A 23,830-nucleotide genomic window follows, 5' to 3' on the forward strand; every position below is an offset into this window, starting at 1 on the left:
CATTAATAGGAAAAAAGCTGTTACAGAAACTGTTTGCATTTGAATAATACTGAAAGAAATAAACTCTTAAGTCAGTTACTGAGGTTTGTCTGAAAAAATCATCTGTAATGATCTTTTCCAAAATACGTAAGAATAAGAGCTAAATTATATGCTTTCTCCCTTCTTTCCTCATGGTCTTTCCCTTCATAGAAGAGAGAAAGCACCACATAAAAATGGCCTGTTGGGAAGATCTGAGACAACTGGCAAATCTCCAAGCCAGTGTTAACCATAGGAGAATGTGCCTAGACATGGGGAAGCATTACTCTGTAACAAATGAAGTTTGTTTTTACTGAAAGAGCTGTGGCTAAACTGTATAAATATTTGACATTCATGTTGTATGAAGCTTACTTCCATCTAAAGAGCCTGATCATTATTAAATGACACTTGGAATCACTGCATTAGACTGACTCAACAAAGTAATTGTCGAGTCTCACAGTAGTGAGAGAATAAGCTTCTAAGAGACCTCACTTCACTGTGTTTAAATATCAGACAAGTTGCTTTCCTCCCTGCTGGAACCCAAGGGAATGCCAGTGCATGGGTCACAAGATCCCATCATTTGAGGATGCAAAGTAATTGCGTGTATCAAGTAAACTGAGAAAAGCAATTTGAGCTCAAAGTTTATCCAGCTTGAAATTCCTGAGGACTCTGAGTATATCTGAGAAGCATCTACATAAATGACCAAAAAGAAGGAGCAAGTATCAAAAAAAACCCTTTTGCTCACCGCCAGACTGTATGTTAAAAATACACACACACATATATGTAGTGTTGAACTGAATAAAATATTGGAAGATATTTGTAGAACGTTTTGATTGTAATGTTACATCTAAACAACTCTGTAAAAATCAGATTTATTAAAAACAGAGTTTCTCTTTGAATTACCATTCAAAGAGAAATTACCATCTGAATTACTACTGCATTACTAAGATTTTTTTGAAAGCAAGAAAAAATATTTAAAAAAAAAATCCCAACCCCAGATTTCTGAGATAAATGGGGATACTACAGGTTCCAAACAACCCTGGCTTCTGTTCTGCCATTTGTCTAAAAGCTGCAAGTAAAAGGTTTGGAAAGACAAAGAATTTATGGAGGTTTAAAAAAAAAAAGAAAAAGAGAAAGTCTTTAAGTAAAACATAAAACAAGTACCCACCCATCACATGCAATCAGTTGTGTTCCAAGTATTTAACACTATGAGAAGGCTTTGAAAATCGTATTTCTCTAAAATAAAACAAATTGCCTGTTTCTGATGTTACACATCTAAAGGAAAACCACCTATATTTATCATGGTTCAGACCCCTGTACAGTACCACAAGAGGGAATAATCACTTTTCCAAGGCAGTTAACATCATGCCATCCTGAAGTGGGAAAAGTATTAAAATAATCACAAGTTGGAGGCTAGCTCCCTTGGAATTTTAAGGGTTTTTTTCCCCTCCAGTTAGTTGAAGTTGAAAGGGTTCTGACAACAGTCAAAGTAAAATTCAGGAAAAATGCTTGCAATGGTATTTTTTTCCTTTATTCATAGTATGTCATTGTCAGCCTTCTAACAATTAGTTTTTATAATGTTTAAAGTCAATTGTATATCGCTGTTGTTTTTTTTTTTAAACTACCTTTGCTATGATTATGGTATGCTGTTATTACAAGTTGAAAGCTTATACTAGGATGCAACGTATTGCTTGAGTGTCACCCCTTTTAACTGTCAGCACCAAAGCAGCACTTTGCAACGAATATACTGAAACACAGACTACTTCAACAACTAGTATTAACTGACATGTATTTTTGCAGGCTATTTAAGAATTGACTGCTATACATTTAATCTCATTTATAGGGCTGATTAAAAAAAAAAAAAAAAAAATAAACCACAGAAATAAAATCCCAAAGTGATGGAGAGAAAATTGGGGGGAAAAAAAGAATAAAATATATAAAACGTTTTTTTTTCATAGACTGACCTGAATACCTTTATACAAAGGTGAAAATATTCAAGATGTGAATTAAGAAAACAGGCCCATCTCATTTTGTTTTCAAAGTCACAGGAATCAAAACAGTTTAGATCAGCAAAACAACAGAATCAGACCTATTAAGGAATAAATAGGCATGCTGCAGACTTGTTTCTGTTGAACAAGTAGACATTTTCAGGAGCATGCAAACGTAAAGCCACCCATTACTAACCCAGCCTCCCATTCATGGACAGAAACATCAAGGTAAAAAAAAAAAACAAAAACTAAGCATTTTTTCAAATACCAGCCTTACAAAACAACTGATGTGAGCTGACTGAACTGGAGAGACAAAGAAAACTACTTCTTTCCAACAAACAACCCAGTTGGAAAGGTCCTCACAAGACATCAGGCAGTAAAGTGATATTTCAACAACAAGAAGCTCCTTTTCCTGTAGGCTAGGAAAGTGCATTAACCCACATGTCTAAAATTTTCAAGAATTTTCCTTGTGGCACACCCACACTATCTCCTGTTTATACATGAAAAGCACCCAATAAAATTGTTGTATTGCAAATAAAATCACCCTCTAAGTCTAGCTGTGAGTAGCTCGAAGCACATGACAGAAGAATCAGCATGTTTTGTTTTAAACAGAAGCTGTCCTCTTTAAAAAAACAGTCTGCCACACAGCAATAGGTCAGAGTCTGGACTTTGAAAATCCTTACAGCTGCTTCTCAGGTCACGAGGGCTTAAACAATACTGACAAAAACCTCTCAGTCACACACATGCACAGACCAGCTGGTAAAAGATCTTTGGCAGTTCTCATTTTATCAAGCCATTTTTTTTCCCTTTACATTTCATTGAGATTATTATTCTACAGTGCCTTCCAAATTGCCAAAGCAAAAATACGTCTTGTTTAGGGAAGAGTGGTGCCAAACTTAACTTTCTTTAGCCTAAAAATACCTGGGGCTATACCACACTTTAATGTGGAAGAAATTCTAGGTGAAGCTCACCAAGTTGTTTTTTGTTTGGGTTTTGTTTTTTTTCCAAGTCATGTTTTAACTTAGCAAACCTCAACCCTGTCGATCACGGCAACATGCAGCCCATAACAGCCCCCAGACCTGCTTGTGGCCCCAAGATCTCAGAATGATGTCTGTAAGAGCAAAGAATGCTGCCCAAAGCACAGCACTTGTGAATTCTGGAATACTTGTGAATTCTGGATTCACTTACAAGATTTTCCCTTCTCACACCCTGGTGACAACAGTCCTGTGCCAGAATCCACTATGATACTACATTACTTGTAATTAGGTCAACATTTTTTGTGTGAAGACAGTACACAAAAACTCGGACAGGGGTTTTAACCACAGCTATGCTTTTCCATGAAATAAAATAAACCAATTGCAGTTCTGCTAATTCAAGAGATCCTAAAGTTTATAATTATGTATGTCTGTAGAAACAATTATAACTCACACCTGTTATTTCTGCTCAGCAAGTAGGGCTAGTATCTCAAAAGCAATTTAATAAAATTAAAAAAACATATTAAAGTAACTAGTCAGTCACAAATAATACTCCCTGGCACAACAAAAAACCTGTAACTGCATCATCTGATACACACATGACTTCATATATCCCTTCCATTTCTATTTTATTTCCATGACATCAACGTACTACAATTCTTTGCAAAACTTTGTACAATCCACACACAGTAATATTTTACATATTAGCACTTTCAACGTATTCCATGACAGCTCATTTTACTACATTCATTTACTATTTTAAAACCTTTCAGTTACTGATTTCACATCAGTAATTTTTCTCCCATAATCTAATTAATGTGCCCAGTAAGATCTAGTAGTTACTGTAAAAAGTACAGCTGCATGAAGCATGAGTTCACATTGTTGACTACAGTTTTATATAGTCTTCAAAACCAGTTTGAATTATATTAGCAATAATGCTTATAAAACAGAGAACTTTCTCAGAAGTGCACAAATTCACTAAGAAACAGAGATAATCAGTAGATCAAAAGCCACATGAGTAAGAGTACACTGCAGCTACTGTGATCTCCACATAGTGCTGTGCTGGGCCACACGCAGCAAGAGGTAGAACACACCTACCTGTGTTAACTTGCAAAGGTTACCTACACAGGAGAGGCATGCTGTCAAGGGTCCCTTTATGATCAATGGAGAAACTGAGAAGAATCATCTTCTGGCCATCTCTCCGACTTCAGAGACCCTAAACATCTAGCTTGAACTAGAAGCTTGAATTCAGCAGACCCACCAAAGAGATTCCCACTTTAAGAATGCTTAGAATAAATGAGAAATAAAGAACTAGATAAAAATCAGAAATACCCCACAAAAGTAAAAGCAAATCCACTATTGTGAATATTAGAAAGTAATTCTAAAATACTGAAAGATAATTTTTCTTACTCTAAGGGACCTTTTGACTCTTTTGTTCTATTCCTAATTTGTGCAAGTTATTCCCTGCCCCTCCCCATCCTTTTTGATAGAGGAAAAAGAAACAAAAATTCCTTCCCTCCTACCCTGCTTTTTTCTCCACTAGCATCTACGGCAATGCCTCTGATGTAACATTACATCATTGCTTTTTAAACAGAATTCCCAAGTTATTTCATCAGGTATATCTGTATCAAAATTGGTGACATATTAAGACTGAAATGTGTTTCAAGTCCTGGATCAGCACTGCAGAATTCTTATTCTGAGTAGCATTATGAATAACTGTGTCAAATCTGTTATGATATTAGCATGCCTGTCAAGCTTCTTTCTTTCAAAGTGTTTCTTTTTCCTTGTTTGTTAAGCCAAACTTGCTGAGATTAGTCAAATTTGAATACCCAAATTCACGAAGCAATCCCCCATAAGTATCCTTAATATAACGGAGTCTCATCAGTAGATTTTGCTGGAACTACCCTCACAGATTTATTAGTTCCCACACACAGCTATTGTTTAAAAGATCTTCAAAGGGCCTGTTTACTAAAACAAGTGCCAATTGTGTTTTCAGTTGCACTCAAACTGCCTGCAGTATGGGGCCACCATGCTAAACAAGAACGCCTTTGTCAACTGTTTTTTGAAGTACTGTAAACAAATTGATATAAAGCACCAGAAGGTTTACACCATAGTGTCAGCATTTCTTCCTCTGACTGCACAACTCTGAATATGCAAGTAAAGCTAATATTATTTGAAAAAACAAGAGTATCCTATAGCAACGATATAAAAGGTTAACATACATTATCAGTCTATCTTAAGAGTTTTACACTACTCTTCATCACCAGCATGATGAGGCTGAGCAGATTCCTATAAACAGGGAGAACATCCACTAGTGATCTCAGACAAAGCCTGAATTTCCTCTAACCCTAAATATACTTAGACGAAAAAGTTTTGTTGCAGACTCCTATGACGCCAGGATTTAATCTCCTCACTTTTTTCTCATATTGAAGTCTACACTATGGTTGTCCTTGAAAGTGTTAACTTGGTTTCAAGAACAAAGTTGTCATTTAAATAGTTTTATAGCATCTTCTAAAAGGTAAAAGTACTTTTGAAATAATCTCAATTTGTGAAATAATCTCAACTTCCAACATGTTTCACACTCATGACTGTTTTTGCAGAATGCTATGGGGAGGAGCAGGGAATAGTGATAAATATGAGAGGTCAAATGCAGAGGGTACCATTCGTTATACTTCAGAAGGCACAATGGGAGGACAATGAAGATGAAACCCATAATAAAGATGAGGCACACTTAAAAGTTAAAAAACAAGAGTCTCTATCTGTTAATCTTCCCCTAAAATATACAAGGATCCATATCTACCTCTTCAACTTTGGTGTCAAATAAACTATGAAGATAGCCAAGTATTCAAGGATTGCATTTATAGAAGAAACATAGATCATGATGGCCATTACAGTACACTCCATCTTAATGTAAAAATGCATCCAATTTCTTTTTGATGTGTTCAAAAGCATCTTTCCCCATATAGTCCATGCGCCCTTCCTCCCATTTTCTCCGTTCATCTTCTGGACTTGGTTCTTCTGGTTTGAAGTGAATAGACAGCTCTGAAACAGAATGTGCGACCTCATTCTGTGGGAAGAAGCAGAACAGTGAGAAAACAGTCATTTGGTCATTATCATTTCAGTGCTGTGAAGTTAAACCTCGAATGTCAAACTTCTGCTTTGTACAGTCCCAGTTAAAACAATAAAACAAACAGTATTCAAACATTCATTCTTGTTTTGATAATATGATCTCATTATCCCATGCTTTTACTACTTGTCATAGCATCTGTGAATATACCAAACATTTATTTTACTTGTCTTAACTCAGACCTTGGCATACTCAGCAACAACACAATGAGACTATTATAAATACAGCTGGTTTAGAGTAGAGTATCTCCTACAATAAAGTGTAACCATGTATCTGTGCAAATTTTGTCTTCAACAGGCTCTCATGTGAATCTAAGTTCCTAGAATTTTTAGTCACTTGTTTTAGCTGATCTCCAGTGAGGTCAGTATTATTTAGCAGATGTGAGACATTACCTGTATAAATTACTTTAAAAGATTTGACACTATTCACTACACCAATAAGTAGTTCATTTTGAATGATGATCCAAAATTGTGAATCCTGAATCAGGTCAAGTTATCATAGGTACACAAATGCAGGATACGTTATTAGTGATAACTTAAACGACATAAAAGAGAAACTCTGTCCATGACTGACCAATGCCAGTAAAACCAGAACATCCCAACAACTATAACCAGTAATAAAGATGAAATATAAAAAGGACTAATCAAGGCAGCTATTGAAAACCTGCTTTCAGTACTAATCCAAGAGGCTCCAAGCCAAACAACTCATCTTATGTTATGAACAAAATTGCAATCAACCAGAATGGCCTTCCAGTGAAGCCCTCACAAATTCAATATACAGATGTTTCAGAATAGAATGTAAAGGGCAGGAATCAGTGGTTTAAACCACCTTAATCCCCTGGAATAACCATTGCATCTGCCAATTTGGGGCAGATAAGGCACAGGACTTGCTCAAGATCTGTACCTGCAGACCTGGTAAGGTATTTCAAACAGCCAACATGACACTATATGCTTAGGCAACTGCATCCTTCCAGATGTATCTCACCTGGGTCCGACTTTACATGACTTTAAACATGAATAAACACTCTGAAGAGCATGCTTGCTCCCTATTGTGGCAGTGTAAGTTGGCCATATAGTAATAATTCTCTTTACATCATTGAGCCTGTGGTTTTATAAAATGTTACCGGACTTCTAACTAACTTTTGCTGAAGAATAAATCTGAGTTTTAACACCTGTTGGATTTGGTTAGTTGTGCATCCATAACACCTATACATGCAAATATGCAACAATACTTGGTATTTAATTTTCAGGATTTATATACATGTAACTGCAGTAATGCTTGACATTCCTTTCTTTACCATCGGCAACCCTTATCAACAGCTTCGGATGCCATTAACAAGACAGGAATCATCATCTTTTTAGAAATGAAGAATTTTAACTATGGCCCAAACACCCCTGGCTGCACAGTAGCTACAGTTTCACTTACAGTTTTGTTTCTCAATTTTAAAGTATTTCACCACAGTGCTTCACAATCATACAAAAGGCCTCAACAGAAAAATGACTGTGTTGTGTACCTTACAAGTCCTTGACACCCTGTCATCCCCATCAACGCCAAGTCTGGCACTGCTGTCACACTGCCCACAGATAAATGCAGTGCAAGATCACAAAGGAAAGCCTAGGCTCCATGCCTGACTCACTGTACATTCATTTTCCACTTGCTTGGAAACACCACTTCAGCAGGTAAAAAAAAGAAACAAAACAGAACAAAAAAATCCAAATAGCTTTGCTTGTATTAATATTGGAGAGCTAAAATTAACACCATGCATTTATTACTTGGTGGCTAGCACAGGAAAAGATACATTAAAAAAACCTAGAAGCATAACTGATAGAAAGGGATCATACCCCAGTATTGGAAGCAGTTAGGGAATTACATAGCTAAGAGATTCAAGATTTTATTTACACATTGCATTATAATTAGTTGGGACTTCCCAAAATGATGGTGGAAGAAAAAAGACATGCATGCAGTTATCAACAGATGTACAATGCAGAAAGCTACATGTACCAGTTCTGAGGTTTCCTGAAACCTTGGATGAAGCAGGATGAAATACAAGTTGTTCTGAAGGTCTGTCAGGCTGAGAGAGATGGATGTTACAGAACCGCTTTGATCAGCTTCACATACAGGTTGCTAAAATACAGCCACTGAGGTTTTATTAGGAGAGTATTTTTCCATAGTTTCCTTATCATAAGAATTCATACAATACAAATTGATTTCAGTCTTGGGGTAGGGGAAGGCAGTGGATGGGAGGAAAAGGAATGAAACACATTATCACCAAGGACAAAATTCGTCTCACTCAGCTTTAGCTATCAAAATGGCACCGAATCTAAGCTCCTACTACAATCAGTCTAGGATAAGTACCTCCAGAGGGCAGCTCATCTCATCCTAAAATAGGTTCAAGAGTGGCTGTCATTCTTCAGCAACTACAGAAACAGCCTGGAAATCTAGCTTACAGTAGATGCCTACCATTCAAGAGGCTAAACTTCAAATGAGAAAAATCTCATTTTAGGGTAATAGCTTGCTCTATAACTGATGAGCTTTTTATATGCATACAATGAGAACAGAACAATGTATTCCAAAACAAAGGTAAAACATACTGCCTAAAACATCTTGTGCCAAATATTTGCCTTTGCCAGATATCAAAACATAAATGAGTAGACAGACCCCATTCTGAAGTCTTTTCCACCAAAACCAAAACAATCCCACAAGACTACTGAAGTTAAGCAACAAAAAGTGGAATGATGGTGTTCCTAAGTAAGGAGAGAATCAGGCTATTAATTTCTGATTAACATGATCTTCTGATAAACCAATCCTAGCAACTAAAAAAGAAATTTAAATTTAAATGACACTACTTTAAGCGAACATTATGATTATTTTTTTTTACCCCAAACAAACATCTCGAAAATGTGTCCCTATTTGGTTTGAGCATTTCCAATGGAGTCACATGTATGAGGCACACAAGATAAGATTAATTTATTTGCAAAAGATGTGTTAAGGTATAGAGCTGGAAGGTTTGCAATTTTCCTTCAGCCCCTCCACACCCAGGGTGGACGAGAAAGGAAGGAAGACTACAGTTTTACTTTATGGAGTTAACTGTAGTCAAAAGGGATGAAGCACTGAACATAATAAAAACTGCCTTCATCTTACTAGAGAGCAGTCCACAAGTTACAATAGCAGATGACATTAGAACATTAATTTTATTTTCTCCCAATTGTTCCCTGCTGTAGCATGGTTTATCATAAAACACATAATGACTTACAGCCATGAAACATTGTGCTATTATGTCCAACTTAATTCCTGCATAAAATAAGGGGAGTCAGTGCAACAGAAACACCCAAATTTGAGAAGAGTGACAAAAGAACCAGGACCCCTACAGTGAACATCAGTGGATTCTTTTAAGACACTCCTTGTTGCCCACAGAAATTTGGGGAACAGTCTTCCAAGTCAACGCTTCTGGAAAAAATTTCTACAAAGGAGTGATAGAAAGGATTCTAGTTTTAAATATATTAATTCCCAAGAGTATTAATATTCAAAAGATTACTTTAGTAACAGAATTTTTTTTTATATTACACTTTATTAAGTACCTAACAACTTCCAACAAGTAACCTCTTCGTAAAATTCAATGCAATTTTTTCAACCTCCAGACACATCATGCATGTGTGACTAAAGATTAAAGAAAATAGATGCCCTTTAGACTGTTCCTGATGCTAGCAAGAAAATTCAATAGCTACAGCTAAATTGAAGAGGATATAATCTCCCAGATCAGAAGCATAATTAAGAAAATCTCATTTTAGTGTATCATTTTGTTACTGCATATAGTAATATACAACATACTTACAGCTTTGAAAGTGAGCTCCTCAGGAGAACATGTTGTGGGATATATTTCATATGTCTGCTCTGGAAGCACGGGTATTTGCAGCGAATTGGCCACATAAGGACTGACCTTTTTCAATGTAATTTCAACTCCATTGAAAGTATGCTAACAAAAACAAGAACATCTCACCACTGAAATGCAATTTTGCAGGAAATTAGTATCTTATTTAAAACAGTTTCACTTCCTTACAGGGATCTCAGCATTAAAGGAATAAGGTAATAAACTGAAAAAAGTTTGTGGTCCCAGATTCAGAGCATGTTGCAATTTAGATTTTTGCACTCAGAAGTATGCCAGAATCATCAGGAGGTAAATCTAACAGGTATTTCCACCTTCATGCTGCTGCAGCTGAAGTATTTCTTTACTGCCCAATTTCTTAAAAATTAAAGCATGTTAAAAGTATGAGATAAAAAAAACCCTACCCATTCCTTCCTCTGCTTTCCAATTTGTGAAGAGGTTAACAAACCAAATTCCTCTCTAGGGCTTTGATGGTAACTGTCCAACTAATCTTATGGGACTATGCAATTAGTTCAGTGATGGTAATAGTCTAATATTTAAAAAAAAAATTAAGAAAATATTTACATATGCATAAAAGTGATCTTAATTGTCATGTCTCAATACAAAATTAAAAATCATACTTCTACTCATTACTTTATGCTGCTGATCTCCAAGAAATCATCTATTTATCAACAGATTTTTTTATTCTACTCATGGAAACCATGCATTGCTGCACTTCCTTTGAAGAAAAAAAAAAAAGCGTGAAGAGCTCAGTAAGTGCTTGATGACATACGAGTACTGAATATAACATTGTAAATGTATTTAACACTGCCTTCGCAAATCTGATTTATTTGTTATGACCCTCATAAAATAAGTTATAATGCAGTTCTGAAAAGGTAAATTTTACTATACTTCAAGGGCTAGTTTGATGGTCTATATCAAGTTATCTTCAAAAAGTCAAAAGTCCGTTTGTTTCATAGCTAGATTATCACCTTCTCTAATTTGTATCATACTTTGTGCTTAATTTGCAGAATTTATACATACACATTGCCATACAAACTCTTCAGCAATTAAGAAGAGGAAATCTTTGGAAAGCCAATAGTACTAAAAATCCTTCCTAAACTGCTAGTTTAGATGCTTCTAGGAGCAATCTCTGCTACTACCGATCAACAGATACTATGTTTTTTCATGCAATTCCTTCCTCTAGCAAACACATAATTTTCAGAATTTTTGTTGTGATTCCAGCATATTCCCACTAACTCCTTATTAGTTACCTTGCATTCCTCAGATTCTGATTCTTCCATCTTTTGAAGTTTTCCTAACAAAGGCAATATACTTGCACTGTATATATTCCACCAGAGGGCAAGAAATGACAGCTGATGAAAAGATTCAGAGGTGGTGCCATCCTGCATAACTCTCTTTGTTTGAAGGTTATATTTGTAGTTCCAGGGCTTCGTCGCTCCCAAGAAGTGAACAACTTTGGCATCTCTACCAAAACTGCAGAGATTAAACATAGAGGTCTATACATTAAATATATATTTTTTTAGCCTATATGAACTGCTAAAGAAACATGCTTACTCTCGCTGGTGAGGTAATTTTGACATTTTGCAACACCGACACATTCAATATGAGTATATATTTAGTATTTTTTTCTGTCTTATTAGTTAAAGGTATCTCATTTAGCATACAGAAAAAAAAAAGGCTGCATTTCCATTTGCTTCCAGCTGCTGATTCTAGTAAAGTTCATGAAGGAAAATGACAGGCTTATGGAGTACCATTTCTAGTCCTCCTGCATACTCTGTTCACAAATAAATACCACTTCAAACACTGAATCAACAAAATTGATTATTACTGATCCCATATTAAAAATTACTAATAAGTACATCATCCTAAGTTTGCCTTCCATTAAGAGCGGTTTGTGCAACTAGAGCAGTAAATCATGACACTAAATCCAACTTGCCTTCTGCCAGAAGTTTCCTAACTGCATTGTCTGAAGTCATATAATTACTAGCACAAATCTTGTTTCACAGAGAACCTTTAAAAAAAAAAAAAAAAGACAAAAAACCCACAACTGTTTCCCATAGAACTGACTGGAAAAGTAGGGAACAACCTTCAGAGTAAAGCTGTCAGAACCTAATGCTAAAGCAATCTACATCTTTTCAAATCCGATAAAAGCTTCCCTGAAACAACATACAAGACAGTGTAGCCAGCTCTGGGACTCAATCTGTGTCCAGATGCAAGACATTCATATTGTATTTCAGCTTTTACTGCATGATTTTTACATAACACCATTTCTGACTGCTCTAATTTATAATCAACAGAATATGGCATTATTATTCTCTCTTATAATAGAATGTTTGTTAACAAACTACAGAGGTTTACAGTCAGTCAGACATGTTAACTACTTACTGATTGAAAGCAGGAACATAGGTGTATACAGCGCTGCTGCTCAAGTTATAGAGGAAAGGTAAGTGTTTGCCAATATCTGCTGTCGCCCAGTTGCTGAAGAAGCTATTCAACAAGCCTTGATCACCCCCTAAAGAACATAAAAAAACGTATTACCATAATTATGCATACACTCAAATTTACATCAAAATTTCACATCCAAGGATGGGAGTGAGACTGGTGTGTTCATGGGACTGCAACTTGGAGTTGACAATATGGCCATGCGAGCAGGTACAAGTGAATAATACCTGATCCACTCCGATGCAAGTTCAGTGTAAATGAAGTCCTATTGTAATATATGAAGAAAGGAGTAGGAAAGGGGTTTGGTCTCCCTCAGAGCAGAAGACTGAAGATCAGCTGTATTTCTCTCTCCTAAACCAGACAGCAAAATTAAAACTTACTGAGCAAGACTTAGACACAATGTCCCTTCATTGCCCTCTTCTGGGAAGAACTGTCCACAATAACTCAATGGGCCTTAACTACAGTGTAAGAGGCAAAGGTCTGCACCTTAAATTTTTGTGGGGGCACAATTACGTAAAGCCTGGAGAACTCCTGCCTTCCTCTATTCTGCCTGATAACATGGAACCTATGGAAAAACAGCTTACTGAGAAGGAATCGAACATTTTGCACTTCATCCCTTATGCTTTGCCCCTTACCATCAAAGCTGCCATGTTCAGCAGCAAACCGGAGCAGTAGGTTGTAAGTTTTCAAAGAAGGTCGGAATACAAATACACCACTATTAAAGCAGTCAGGCCAGCCAGAATCGGGAGCTGCTGAAAACTCTTCTCGATCAAATAATTCATCAACATTGCAAAGCACCTTAGAGACAGTAGGTAAACACAAAAATTGTTAGAGCAAATGTTTTTCTAGAACACAAGGAGCTAAATCAGTACGAATGGAGTAAATTGCTAGTTTGGCTAAGTATATCGTTTGCAGAGCATAAAAGCAGTGGCAATGCAAAATATGCTAGGGGTCAGAACCTCTATTTTTAATATAATAAAGCAACATTAATTGTGGTTCTCCATGATTTCTCTGATCAAAGTGCAAACCCTGTGAAATTATTCCATGAACCTTGGAGACCCTCCAGAAGGTGCCTTTAAATATTATAACATACCATGAAAACACAAAATTTCCTTCTTTCTTAGCTCACCTTCCCAGAGTCCACTATTCTCAGTAACTGCAACAGAGCTGAATGAAAGCTGGGAATCCAAATAATCTGAGTTAGCAACAGGCTGACTAAAGGGGTAGCAGAAAAACTGTCTCATTACCAGTTTTCTAATGTAAGCTAAGCTCATAAATTTGCTTTGGTTTAGGTTTTTAAGCTTCACAAGGAAGTGGGAAAAGTCAATCAGGCTAAGGCCAAGATCACTTTTAAAGTTGGTAGAAAGACAGCTGTGGAATCACTGAAAGTCTGGACCCCACCCACAACTGAGCCACTGTGAAAAGAAGCAGAAAATTTTTTTAGGAGACAAATTACTTCACTGAATTTAAACCAAAACACAAATATTTGCCTTCCTCCTTTACTTTAATCTAAAGCAGGAAATCATAAGCCTCCCTGCCTCACCCCCTGAGAAGAATAACTTAATTTGGTTTCTAATTCAAATACAATTCTATTAAATTAAAATGCATCCCAGTGTTTTCAAGTGAGCCATGTAAGTGCAGGGGAAGGCTGACATGATTGACCTTGCCAAAATTATGGCCATTTTTATCTCTATACCTCTAAAAAATGAAAAAGAAAAAAGTAATTAATGTTTCCGGGCTTCCCGCCCCACCTCCTTTTTAAAACTGGCCTGCCTTCCTGACCAGAGTAAGTCCAAATGAAAGTATATGAGAGAGATCTATTTTAAACATGTCAGAAGCCCATTTGCATAGAGTGTGTTTGTGATATCTTTTGAAGACAGACCTGAGGCTACTCTCAAAACAGGATTTACTTCTATGCAGATGGCAAAACTCTGAGCATTGCCACAACATGCCAGCTGGAGCTTCTGCAACCTTGTGAGCACCAGCAAATCTGGTCACTTCACAGGCCAGTAGGCTGCCTGACAAGGAAGCATCCCACACCCAGAGTAGCTCCTTAAGACAGACACAAATGTTTCCACAGCTCCTGCTCTACTCACCAAAGTGTCTGCATCCATGAAGACACATTTGCTATAATGAGTAAGAGTCCAACAGTGAAGCTTAGTGAAGGTTACACCCAGTTCTGGCCTCTGCATCAGAGCCAAACGGACTGAGTCAGCACTGTCAAGCGCATCCACCTCAATGACTTCGTCAAATACACTGCGGAGGACAGACCTACCAGAGGAAGCAGTGGAGAGAAAGAAGGCAATTTAAAGAGGTTCATCAGAGTTCACTTCCAGCATAAAAACAGTAATACGCAGCACCACATTTATTATGACAATAACAAAGGCTAGACTGATTGGTTACAATGAGAAGTCAGAAGTGAAAAGTCCTTGTAAACAGACTGCTGAAGTGACAGCTATAAATCAAGCCATAAACCATCACCCCTTCTACAGGGCAAGCACATCTCAAAAGTGACAGGTGCTGTATGGAGGAGAAACCAATCCTTATTTTAGTTACTCAATCTCCTATAGAAACACCAACAGAAGTTAAAGCAGCTTTCATCCTGCACACTTGACTCTAAAGAACAGCACGGAACCGTGTTCTCTGTGCATTGCACAGGATGTGGCATGCACTGTCAGCGCAGTCACTTGCACCTATTATGCCCAAGTAAACACAGCTTCAGAACTCCACATTTTAATACAGGTAATATATACTTGCTCACTACTACAAATTGTCTCAAATGAGACTTTTAGGAAGATATCTTTTCTATACATATCTTCCATGGGAATTTTATAGGTGATACCAAAGTAGGTAATTTTCCTTCAAGACACATGAAAAAAGTCTTTTGAACACAGCTTATTTATTTACATTACACTATTAACTACGAAGTCCCAGATGTTATGCAAATACAGAAAAAGAAAAGCCTGTGCTGATTATCTAGATTTCAGAGATATTAGCTTTTGCCTGACTGATCTTCAAGGGACAGGAGTTAACTGGGAAAGAACTAAGAGTAGGTAAAGATTTTTAGAAGCATAGTTCAGTAGTGTAATTTTTCTTAAATGCTATCCTTGATTAAAAGATATACTATAAAGGGTTTTCCCCCACTGAATGGGGATGAAAAAACTGATGGACTTAGTATCCACCCAGGTGTCAAATGTATACAGTATTCCCTCAGGAAGGTTACAGTGTTCTGACAAAATCCATACTTTAAAAAGGCTGTAAAAACAGATTCCTGTACATCTAATCACAGCAAAAATGGGAAAATACTTTTCTTGAGCCAGATGCATTGCAAATACTTTCACATGGCATACAGAAATCAGGAGCTTGCACACTTCTTAAGCCACAGCAGAATTAAGAGTTTAAGTAACTATGGCATGTCATGTTCCTTTTAACAAGCAGCACTGTCCTCCAAATAACAGGGCTTGAGGTCAATACAGAAGTCTCATTGATGTATTTCTGTAGTGCTTGTAGTGAATTTCATGCAAGTCTGTAGTACCTGTAGAATCACAACCCAAATTGGAAAGTGATTAAAAAAAAAAAAAAAAACAGCAGCAAAGAAAAGAAAAAAAGAATTTCTCATCATGATAGCTGTGCACCAATATTTTAAGATTAGTCTTCCGAAATCAAGCCCCTAAGGTTTTTGGAGAGTTGTTACGTCACATGTTTTTATGTATCTTGCTCTTTCTAACAGCGAATCACTTGGGGGAAAAGAACAGTAGTGCCTTTATCTTGGCTTAAAAGCAGACACCAAAACCCTAGTTCCCAAACTTTCAGCTTATGTTCCCAATTACGGGCTTAAGACAACTTCCAGCCAGAAGCTCTACTTCTGCAAATGAATACTTATTAGGCTTACAATCTTATCATGGATGTTACTTGGGACTTCTCTCAGAAATCACTAGCCAAGGGGGAACTTAATGCTGTTAAATCCACAGGAAGCCTATTAAAATCTTTCATGTTGTTGTTCATTATTCCATAATATCAACCTCCAAAAATACATGAATCCTTACCTCATCCCACTGGAAACCTCTGGTGTAATTAGTACTGCCAATTTTCTAGATGTCATATGGTTCCTCAGCGACTGTCCGAGAACCAGAGCGCCTTGAGAGTACACATCATCGGTAGCAAGGGTCACAAAGGCTTGATCCGTTACTGTGAGCAAATATTCAGAAGAGTCACTTCACAGGTTTAACAAAGGCTCTTTTGACAGGTTTCTTCCTCCTCCAGCTAACCAACAGGCTGCAGTTTATAACAGCCTGCAGTTCCTGTGATAAGCTCTTTTCTCTCCCAAATTCCCCCAGAAGACACAACTGAATGGAAAAGCCAGTGAATGTGACTGCAGAATGTATGTTTCTGAATTTTGTTATTTTTTGTTTGCCTGATTTACATAGTAACAGGTATGAAGTTTTTGGACTAGCCTTAAACAAATAATTCCCTGTGTCTTATTGCCTAAACATAATCTCAGTCAAAAAAGCCTATCTGTAAATATTTAGATTTTACATTTAACTAACATAATATAATACAACCAATAAGGAAAATGTTCCTGTTTATATAGTGCCAAAAGCTAAGGAAAAAAACAGGCTGTTAAGTACTAGCCAGAAACGTCCTTCTTTCCATAACCTCACTGAATCAACCCAACAGGCATTATTATGTGCTCTGTCATCTTTGTACTGGAGTAACTGGTGCTGGCTGAACAAATGTAGAGAAATTGCTACCGAGACTGGTACACCTCCCAGAAGTTAAGGATCCCTACCTCAAGGAACTCCAAGAAAATCAGGAGTGTTCCTCATTGTCAAGAAACACATGGGAAAAAAGTTACAATAGAAACGAAAGAAAGGTACACTCCTGCACAACAGGAGACATAATGTATTTTGTAGAGATACTAGCCTCTGGCAGTATCACCAGGGGCTGCTTCTTCAGCTCTGCCCTCTGACAGAACCACCGTTATCAGGGTTCTCCTGGGGAGAGCCAGAACCTATGATTCAGCAAAGTGAACAGCCTCCTTGGAGCACAAAGACAACCTCAGCATTCTAGGCTGCAGAATTAACCAGAACAAGATGAGCAGGTCACACGGATGAGGGGAATTCCACTGAGGTCTACAGAGCTTCAATAAACACTTGTGTTGGAATACTTGTTTAAAAACACCATCATCTTAAGGGACAAGCAATTATGTTAAATAAATCAAACCAAACAAACAATAACAACAACATAAACACCCTGTCATACAGTTTCCAGGCTCTGTGAGAGACACTACGAAAGAATGTCACAGAACTAGTTGCAGGTCTGAACCCAACAAATGACCTCATGGCTGCCTCAGCCAGGGGCTGCAAAAATGAATGACTTCAAACCTCTAACCTAACATCAAGGTATGCAGTAAAGTATGGTCGGTGCTCCTGACAACTTTCTCAGGTACTAAATATTTCCATTTTTCATGTCCTCCAAATCCAGAACAAAGCACAGACCCACTGGTGTGCTGTCTCCTCCCCCCCTTTTTGCCCTACCTCCCACTTATCTCCAGCCAGACCTGAATTCGAATCAAGCACATACACCTTACATTTGCTGACACTCCAACGGATCCCTGCACCTCAGGAGAATCCCGGTAGTGTTAAACTTGGCCAAAAAAATTGAATCATCCATTAAAACTTAAAACAGTTTGCAGATCCCTCAGCTAAGCAAACTCCAGTAACATTTTTAAACACAATTTCCAGAAGAAGCAAATGAAAAAAGGAGCTTTTAAATCTCCCATTATTGTAACAGCTCAAGCAAGTTATGGCTATTCCAGAAAACGATGAATAAGGAGTTGCTTACATGGAGTGGTTTAAAAGGACAGTTGTGCAAGTAAACTGCTCCTACTACAATCTTCCAAAAGGTTAATCAAATAAATTTAAGCATACATAAAAACCAATACAAAACAAAAAAAACCAAAACACTGAAGGCTACTTTAGCAATAAAATTATTCTCAAAAGACACAAGTCAGCAAAGAAAAACACTTTTGTGTTAGGCAACAAGCATCTTCAGCCAAACAAAGGTAATAAAAGACTACTGAGAGGAACGTGGGAGGCAGGTTAATACAAAAAGCAAACTGTGAAATGAGTGGGAGCTTAAATCTTAAAATACTGTTTTAAATAACAACCACAAAACTGAACACATAATCTTCTTATTGCTTCTGCAAATTCTTTTAGCTACAGAAGCTGAATCTTTACTTAAGTAATATATCTAAAAATACACATGCTACTCATCAAATAGTTCAGCAAGCTGGCATGGCAAATTACCACATCCTACGGACGCTTTCATGCTTTGTACCTCTGGGGCAAAAGTTGTGGTCAGAACTACAAGGAAACAAACTGCCGAACAAATACAGCTTCCAAGAAACTCCTGCTAATACCTCACACAGGAAAGAAACCAATTGCCTGTTTTGAGAATCAGATGTGGGACACGTATTATGGTCTTCTCTAATAGAGTGAATCACTACAGAGATAATTAAATAGATAATCAAACTATTGACTGAAACCATGCAACATTAAAGTATTTCTAGTGCAAAGAGAAGCACATCCTAGCTATTTCAAAATCTTACCGGGCCACCATTAAGGTTCCACAGGCGGTTTAAAATCAAAAGATTTTATCATTACTTGTTCTTTCATCTAATCCCTATTTTCAAGAAAGAGGTGTTACTTATGTCGTTTATCATGTTCTTTGGAACACTGTCCCTATAAGTAAATGTTTTATAACTGAAAACTAAGGATCGGATTTTCATATAAACTTGTGAAAGTAAACTGTTTACCTGAAAATTCCCATTTAACTGAAATCAAGGACAATGCTGCGTTAAATCTAATGTACACAGGGTTTCACTCACTGAGTTTAAGCTGCAAAAGAAAAGCTGATCTTTTAAGTTTGAAAGCCAAAGGTCTAGGTATTTAAGAAATAAAATCCAGTCGCAGCGAATTTTAAGTGTCAAGTGCACCATTATGCATAACTTTCAAGTCTTTGTGCTGAATGACAATAGGATTTTCATGGAAAACACCTAGTGTTAACAATATTTTCAAGCAAATTGTTTTTAAGCTGTGGAACCCTATGGCTAATACCACTGACTCAGTGAATTATGTGAAAAGTAAGTATGTGATCAGAATCACATTAAAACCATGTGACATGAATTTACAAATCTGCTCATTTCTCATCTGGGTTACCACACAACACATGAAGATGCAAATTTAGATATCATTATCATCATAGTTTTGATACCTAACAATAGTTTCTCAGAACAAACCAAGGATTTTCAAGCAAGTAACTTTGGCAAGTTATTTTAGAGCCCACTCAGCAGCTACAGCTAGCAACACAGAAAAGACAGCAGAAGTAATGTGAATCTCTACAGTCAGGGTGATTTTATGTGAAACTTTTTACAGTTTTTTAGCCAAGATCACCAACTTCTGATGCTACTTCCTCACAGCAGTAGTACCTCTGACACTGCCAGAGGAAAAATTCTTCAACTGGCCTGAAAACTAATTCCAGGGCAGCTAAAAGCCTTACTTACAATCCACACCAGCAAGTGGACAGGGTGGTGCTCACTTTGATGTTCAAATTAAAAAGAGAGAGGGAATGAACAAACACCAGGTACCCAATGAGAATCAGGAGTGACTCATAATAACAAGCACTGAATGAACCACATGCACCTGCCAGCTTCAAGACAAGTTTAAGGAGGGTAGGGGCTTTTTCCATAATCCACTAGACATAGCTTCTTAAGCATATTTTGGTCTTTCTTCTGATAGACAGAGAGAGGATAAATGTGCTCTAGCTGTGGCTCCTACAGTAACAACTCAAATTTGCCAAGTCACCCGCTCCAAAATTGCAATAGGAGACAAGAGGTTCATATGCTACAACTTTCCTACAAGCATACTCTAAATAACACATTGCTGCCTTATGCATAAGAGTAGATAAACCAACAGCTAAAAGCCTCCAACAGGCTGGTTAGGGCCCCAGTACGTACTGCCATTCATAATAACCAATGCTGTCTCATTGCTTTCTTAAATTCCTCCCTGGTACCATCTGTTGCTCTTTTGTCACCTCCCCCCTTCTACTTCAGACACAATCCGCAGGACAGGCAGGCTGCAGTCTGGACCTCTGTCCGCTGAGCCCAACGCGCCTTTCTGAAACCCCGAGCGACAATGACATAACACAGCCCCAACTCACATCACGTTTTCTAACAACAATTTTGTTACTCCCCCTCGCACACATAGGTCTCTATGAATCCTCCCCCAGAAGCATGTCTGAGTGAAGATGTGTTAAATTACTACAAAGATAAAGAAAACTACAGGCCTTCTCACTTCCCTGACCTAACACAACCATATCAGAAGCACTTAGAACAAAAAGCTCTGCTCCAGCTGACACCCACAACCTTGAAAGCAGTCAAGAAGTATTTTAAGTAGGTAAAATGAATAATGATGTCAGACAATAACCTATGTCAGACCACTATCAGAAATTATTATGCAAGTTTTCAGCAAGGAGGCAGTTCTTGCCCTAGTAAACAAATGACAGCTGGCAGTTTTAATTCCCATGCTTCCTCGGTCTGGGTCCAATAGTAGAAATATTTACATTGCTGATGAAGGTGGCATAACCAACACTTTACACGGTCCTTTTTATAACAGAATATAAATTGACATTTGATGGCATGCAATATTTCTCTTGGTTTAATGAAGTTCTGCCTGATCCAAAACCAGATTCTCTCTTATTCTTTATTAAACAATAGTCAATTTTAGTAGATGGGATTACGACTGTTATCTTGGAAGACTACACAAAGAGAACTTGTTTCTCATTTTGTGTAGCTTTTACTATATATCTTTCAGTTAAGAACAGTTACATTCTGCTTCAAGACCCTGCAGTTCTGTTATTCAACAGATAGTAAATGATCCTGATGAAAAATCAAATGCAACATTATAATATGCAAATAAGCATAGCACCCAAAACTAGTTCCAAAATAGCAACATACCAGTTTGAAATAAACTAGTAATAATTGCTTAAGCAATCCAGAGACAGCACGGAGGACTTGACAGGTATCAAGTTATATGTTTCCAGTCTTTCCACCTTCCTTTCAAAAAAAAACCACAACAAAGAACCCCACAATCCTCTAATCCTTTAATTTGCAGACTCCCTTTCTACATCTTCCTCCAGCACTGAGGTGCCATATACATAAATTCAAACAGGATCCACTTGGCCCATTGCCCAAGGAAGGTATGTCCTCAACACCCTGCAAACAGTTCAACAAACCCATCTTCGGGGGGCTGCTGCTCAGCTTTTTTCTCGGTCTTGAGACCACGTTCAAGAAACAGAACGGCACCTGCACCCGCCCCGCAGTCGTGGCTTTAAAGGACTTTATCCTCAAGTTCCTCAAGGCTTTAAGCATAAGTGAATAAAACCAGTACCGCTGCTACGTCAGAAGGGACATGAGAAAGGTTTCCCCGAATCCGCCTGAGCCCGAGGGAGCCCACCCCAGCCTGTCGCCCTGCAGATCCGCCAGGAAAACGCAGAGAGGCCTGGGTAGGCCAATCCGTACGTACAAGCAGAACACATAAATGAGTTTAGCTCTCTCATCCCACCGGACAGTTTAAATCCTAATCCGAGGCTGCTAATTACAGCACTCTGCTGATAACTAAACAGCGGAGACCCTCCGCCGCAGCGGGGCGGGAGGAGGGAGCAGGCCCCGGAGGAGCCCGGCCCGCGCCGGCCCCGAGAGGCGGCTGAGCACAAACCAAGCGGGGCGCTGCCAAAGGCGACGGCAGCCCCTCGGGCAGAGGAGCCGCGGTACTCACCGGACATCCTGCGGCAGGAGGGGGCCCGCCGGGCAGGGGCAGGGCTCGGCCCGGACCCAGGCCCAAGCCCGCGGCGCCCACCTCTGCGGCCGCCGCCGCCTCACCTACTCGCGGCGGGGCCGATAAACCGCGAAATGGGATTAGCCTCTTTCCTGCTGAAGGCAGTGGCAGGTGAATTATATTCGCAGGGACTCCTGCGCAGCAGCAGAGAAACGGCATTAGCGGCAGAGACCATTGGGGAGGGTTGGCGCGACCCAGCCCGCCCTCCCCCCGCCTTGCCCGGCGCTGCCTTTACTGCAAGGGGGCCATCCTCCTCTCGCCCCCTGCCCCGCCGCGGGCCCCCTGCCCCGCCGCTGTCCTCCGCGGCGGGGCAGAGCCCGGCGCTCGGCCCCCACGGCCGCCGCCTGACGGGGGCCACGCCGCCGCCCGCTGCTCCGGGCACCCCCACACCCGGCGCCCACCCCTCACGCCCCCACGCGCGGCGGCGGCACGGCGGCGCCCCCTGGCGGCGCGGCGAGGCGCCGCGCTCCCGCTCCACTGGGCGCTGCGCGGCAGCGCCCGCCCGAAGCCCTCCCGTCATGGCGGGGGTGGGGGGTCCCTCGCCTCCCCCCTCTTTTCCCTCCCGTCCCGTCCCCTGCGCCCTGCCCGGGGGCGCTGAGGGAAGGAGAGGGACCCCCTGGCCCCCGCTCCCGCCGTCGTTTCCAGGCTCCCGGGCCGGGCCCTGCGGGGCTGCGCGGTGGCTCGGGCCGGCGTTGAGGAGAAGAGCGATCCCTGTGGGAGGGACGGAGGAGCGCCCGGCCGCGGCGGCCGTGCGGGGAGCTGCGGCCTGCGTGGGCCGGAGGGTCACGGCGGCAGGCTGACAAAACGGGGGGCGTGTGGGCCGCGTCCCGCCACCCGTGCTTCTCCCGCACCCCACGGACTTCGACTGCAACACAGCCTCCCCACCACGCACGCTCCTGTGTGGAACCGGAGAGGAAGAAAGATAAGGTAGGGGAGACTCTGCCACGTAGCCCTTTGAAGAAAGCATCGACGCCTTTGATGGTGGAGATGGCAGACTGCGGAAAAAAGATCGTCGAGCAGGAGTGCAGGGACTCCAGCATGGCTTACGGTGACCCAGATAGGTGGGATTCACGGCCGGTTAAGGGAGTCTGCCCCGTGACGTGTCTGTAGCCACCATAACCCCCACAGGTGGACGCAGTCTGATAACTTGCCACCCAGATAAATAAATAATTGTTTTCAGAGAGCTTGTGCTATTCGGAGTGCTGTATATATCTTCACATATGTATATATAAGGACATGTATTCACACAGAGTATAGGCAAGGTAGTTTAGGCTGACCTGGGTTAGTAGAGGCATCTTTGCATCAAACTGGTCTGTGAACACCAGTAACTGCTTAGCAGAGGACAGCGGTTTAAGACAGTGTGCCACTGAAGAAAATGCACATACCTTTAAAAATTAAACCTTTCTTTGCAACGATTTGCGAGTGATCAGTGTTGCCACTCCAGGCTGCAGCATTTCTTCTCTCACACGCTGGTAGTATCCTAAAGGACCACCGGAGAACAT

The 23,830-nt window shown here is 39.7% G+C and overlaps 1 protein-coding gene across 3 annotated transcripts; it reads right to left on the reverse strand.

The window, feature by feature from the left end:
* Positions 1 to 1,523: 1,523 nt before the first annotated feature.
* GYG2 (glycogenin 2) lies at positions 1,524 to 22,735 on the reverse strand. Of its 3 annotated transcripts, none has more exons than XM_069770488.1 (8): positions 22,265 to 22,735; positions 16,479 to 16,620; positions 14,529 to 14,703; positions 13,068 to 13,230; positions 12,376 to 12,502; positions 11,241 to 11,463; positions 9,937 to 10,077; positions 1,524 to 6,044 (listed from the first exon to the last, which is right to left on the reverse strand). In XM_069770488.1, exons 1-8 carry the CDS (start codon positions 22,485 to 22,487, stop codon positions 5,883 to 5,885), a joined length of 1,356 nt encoding a protein of 451 aa, XP_069626589.1. In that variant the 5' UTR covers positions 22,488 to 22,735; the 3' UTR covers positions 1,524 to 5,882. The 3 variants fall into 3 exon arrangements, with proteins under 3 accessions (XP_069626589.1, XP_069626591.1, XP_069626592.1); XM_069770490.1 differs by having other exon boundaries at positions 22,269 to 22,384; XM_069770491.1 differs by lacking the exon at positions 22,265 to 22,735 and adding an exon at positions 21,449 to 22,100.
* Positions 22,736 to 23,830: the final 1,095 nt, after the last annotated feature.

Source organism: Haliaeetus albicilla, chromosome 25 (genome assembly GCF_947461875.1).
Source record: "Haliaeetus albicilla chromosome 25, bHalAlb1.1, whole genome shotgun sequence".
NCBI classification, from domain to species: domain Eukaryota; kingdom Metazoa; phylum Chordata; class Aves; order Accipitriformes; family Accipitridae; genus Haliaeetus; species Haliaeetus albicilla.

What these genes read in the sequence shown, in the direction of transcription:
- GYG2 (XM_069770488.1), bottom strand. Translation starts at nt 22,487, where the DNA reads ATGCCGTTTCTCTGCTGCTGCGCAGGAGTCCCTGCGAATATAATTCAC. An exon ending in TATGTTCCTGCTTTCAATCA is followed by an intron (nt 11,464 to 12,375) that starts GTAAGTAGTTAA and finishes TAATCTCTGCAG; the next exon opens with TTTTGGTAGAGATGCCAAAG. An exon ending in CAGAATCTGAGGAATGCAAG is followed by an intron (nt 10,078 to 11,240) that starts GTAACTAATAAG and finishes TGTTTTTGTTAG; the next exon opens with CATACTTTCAATGGAGTTGA.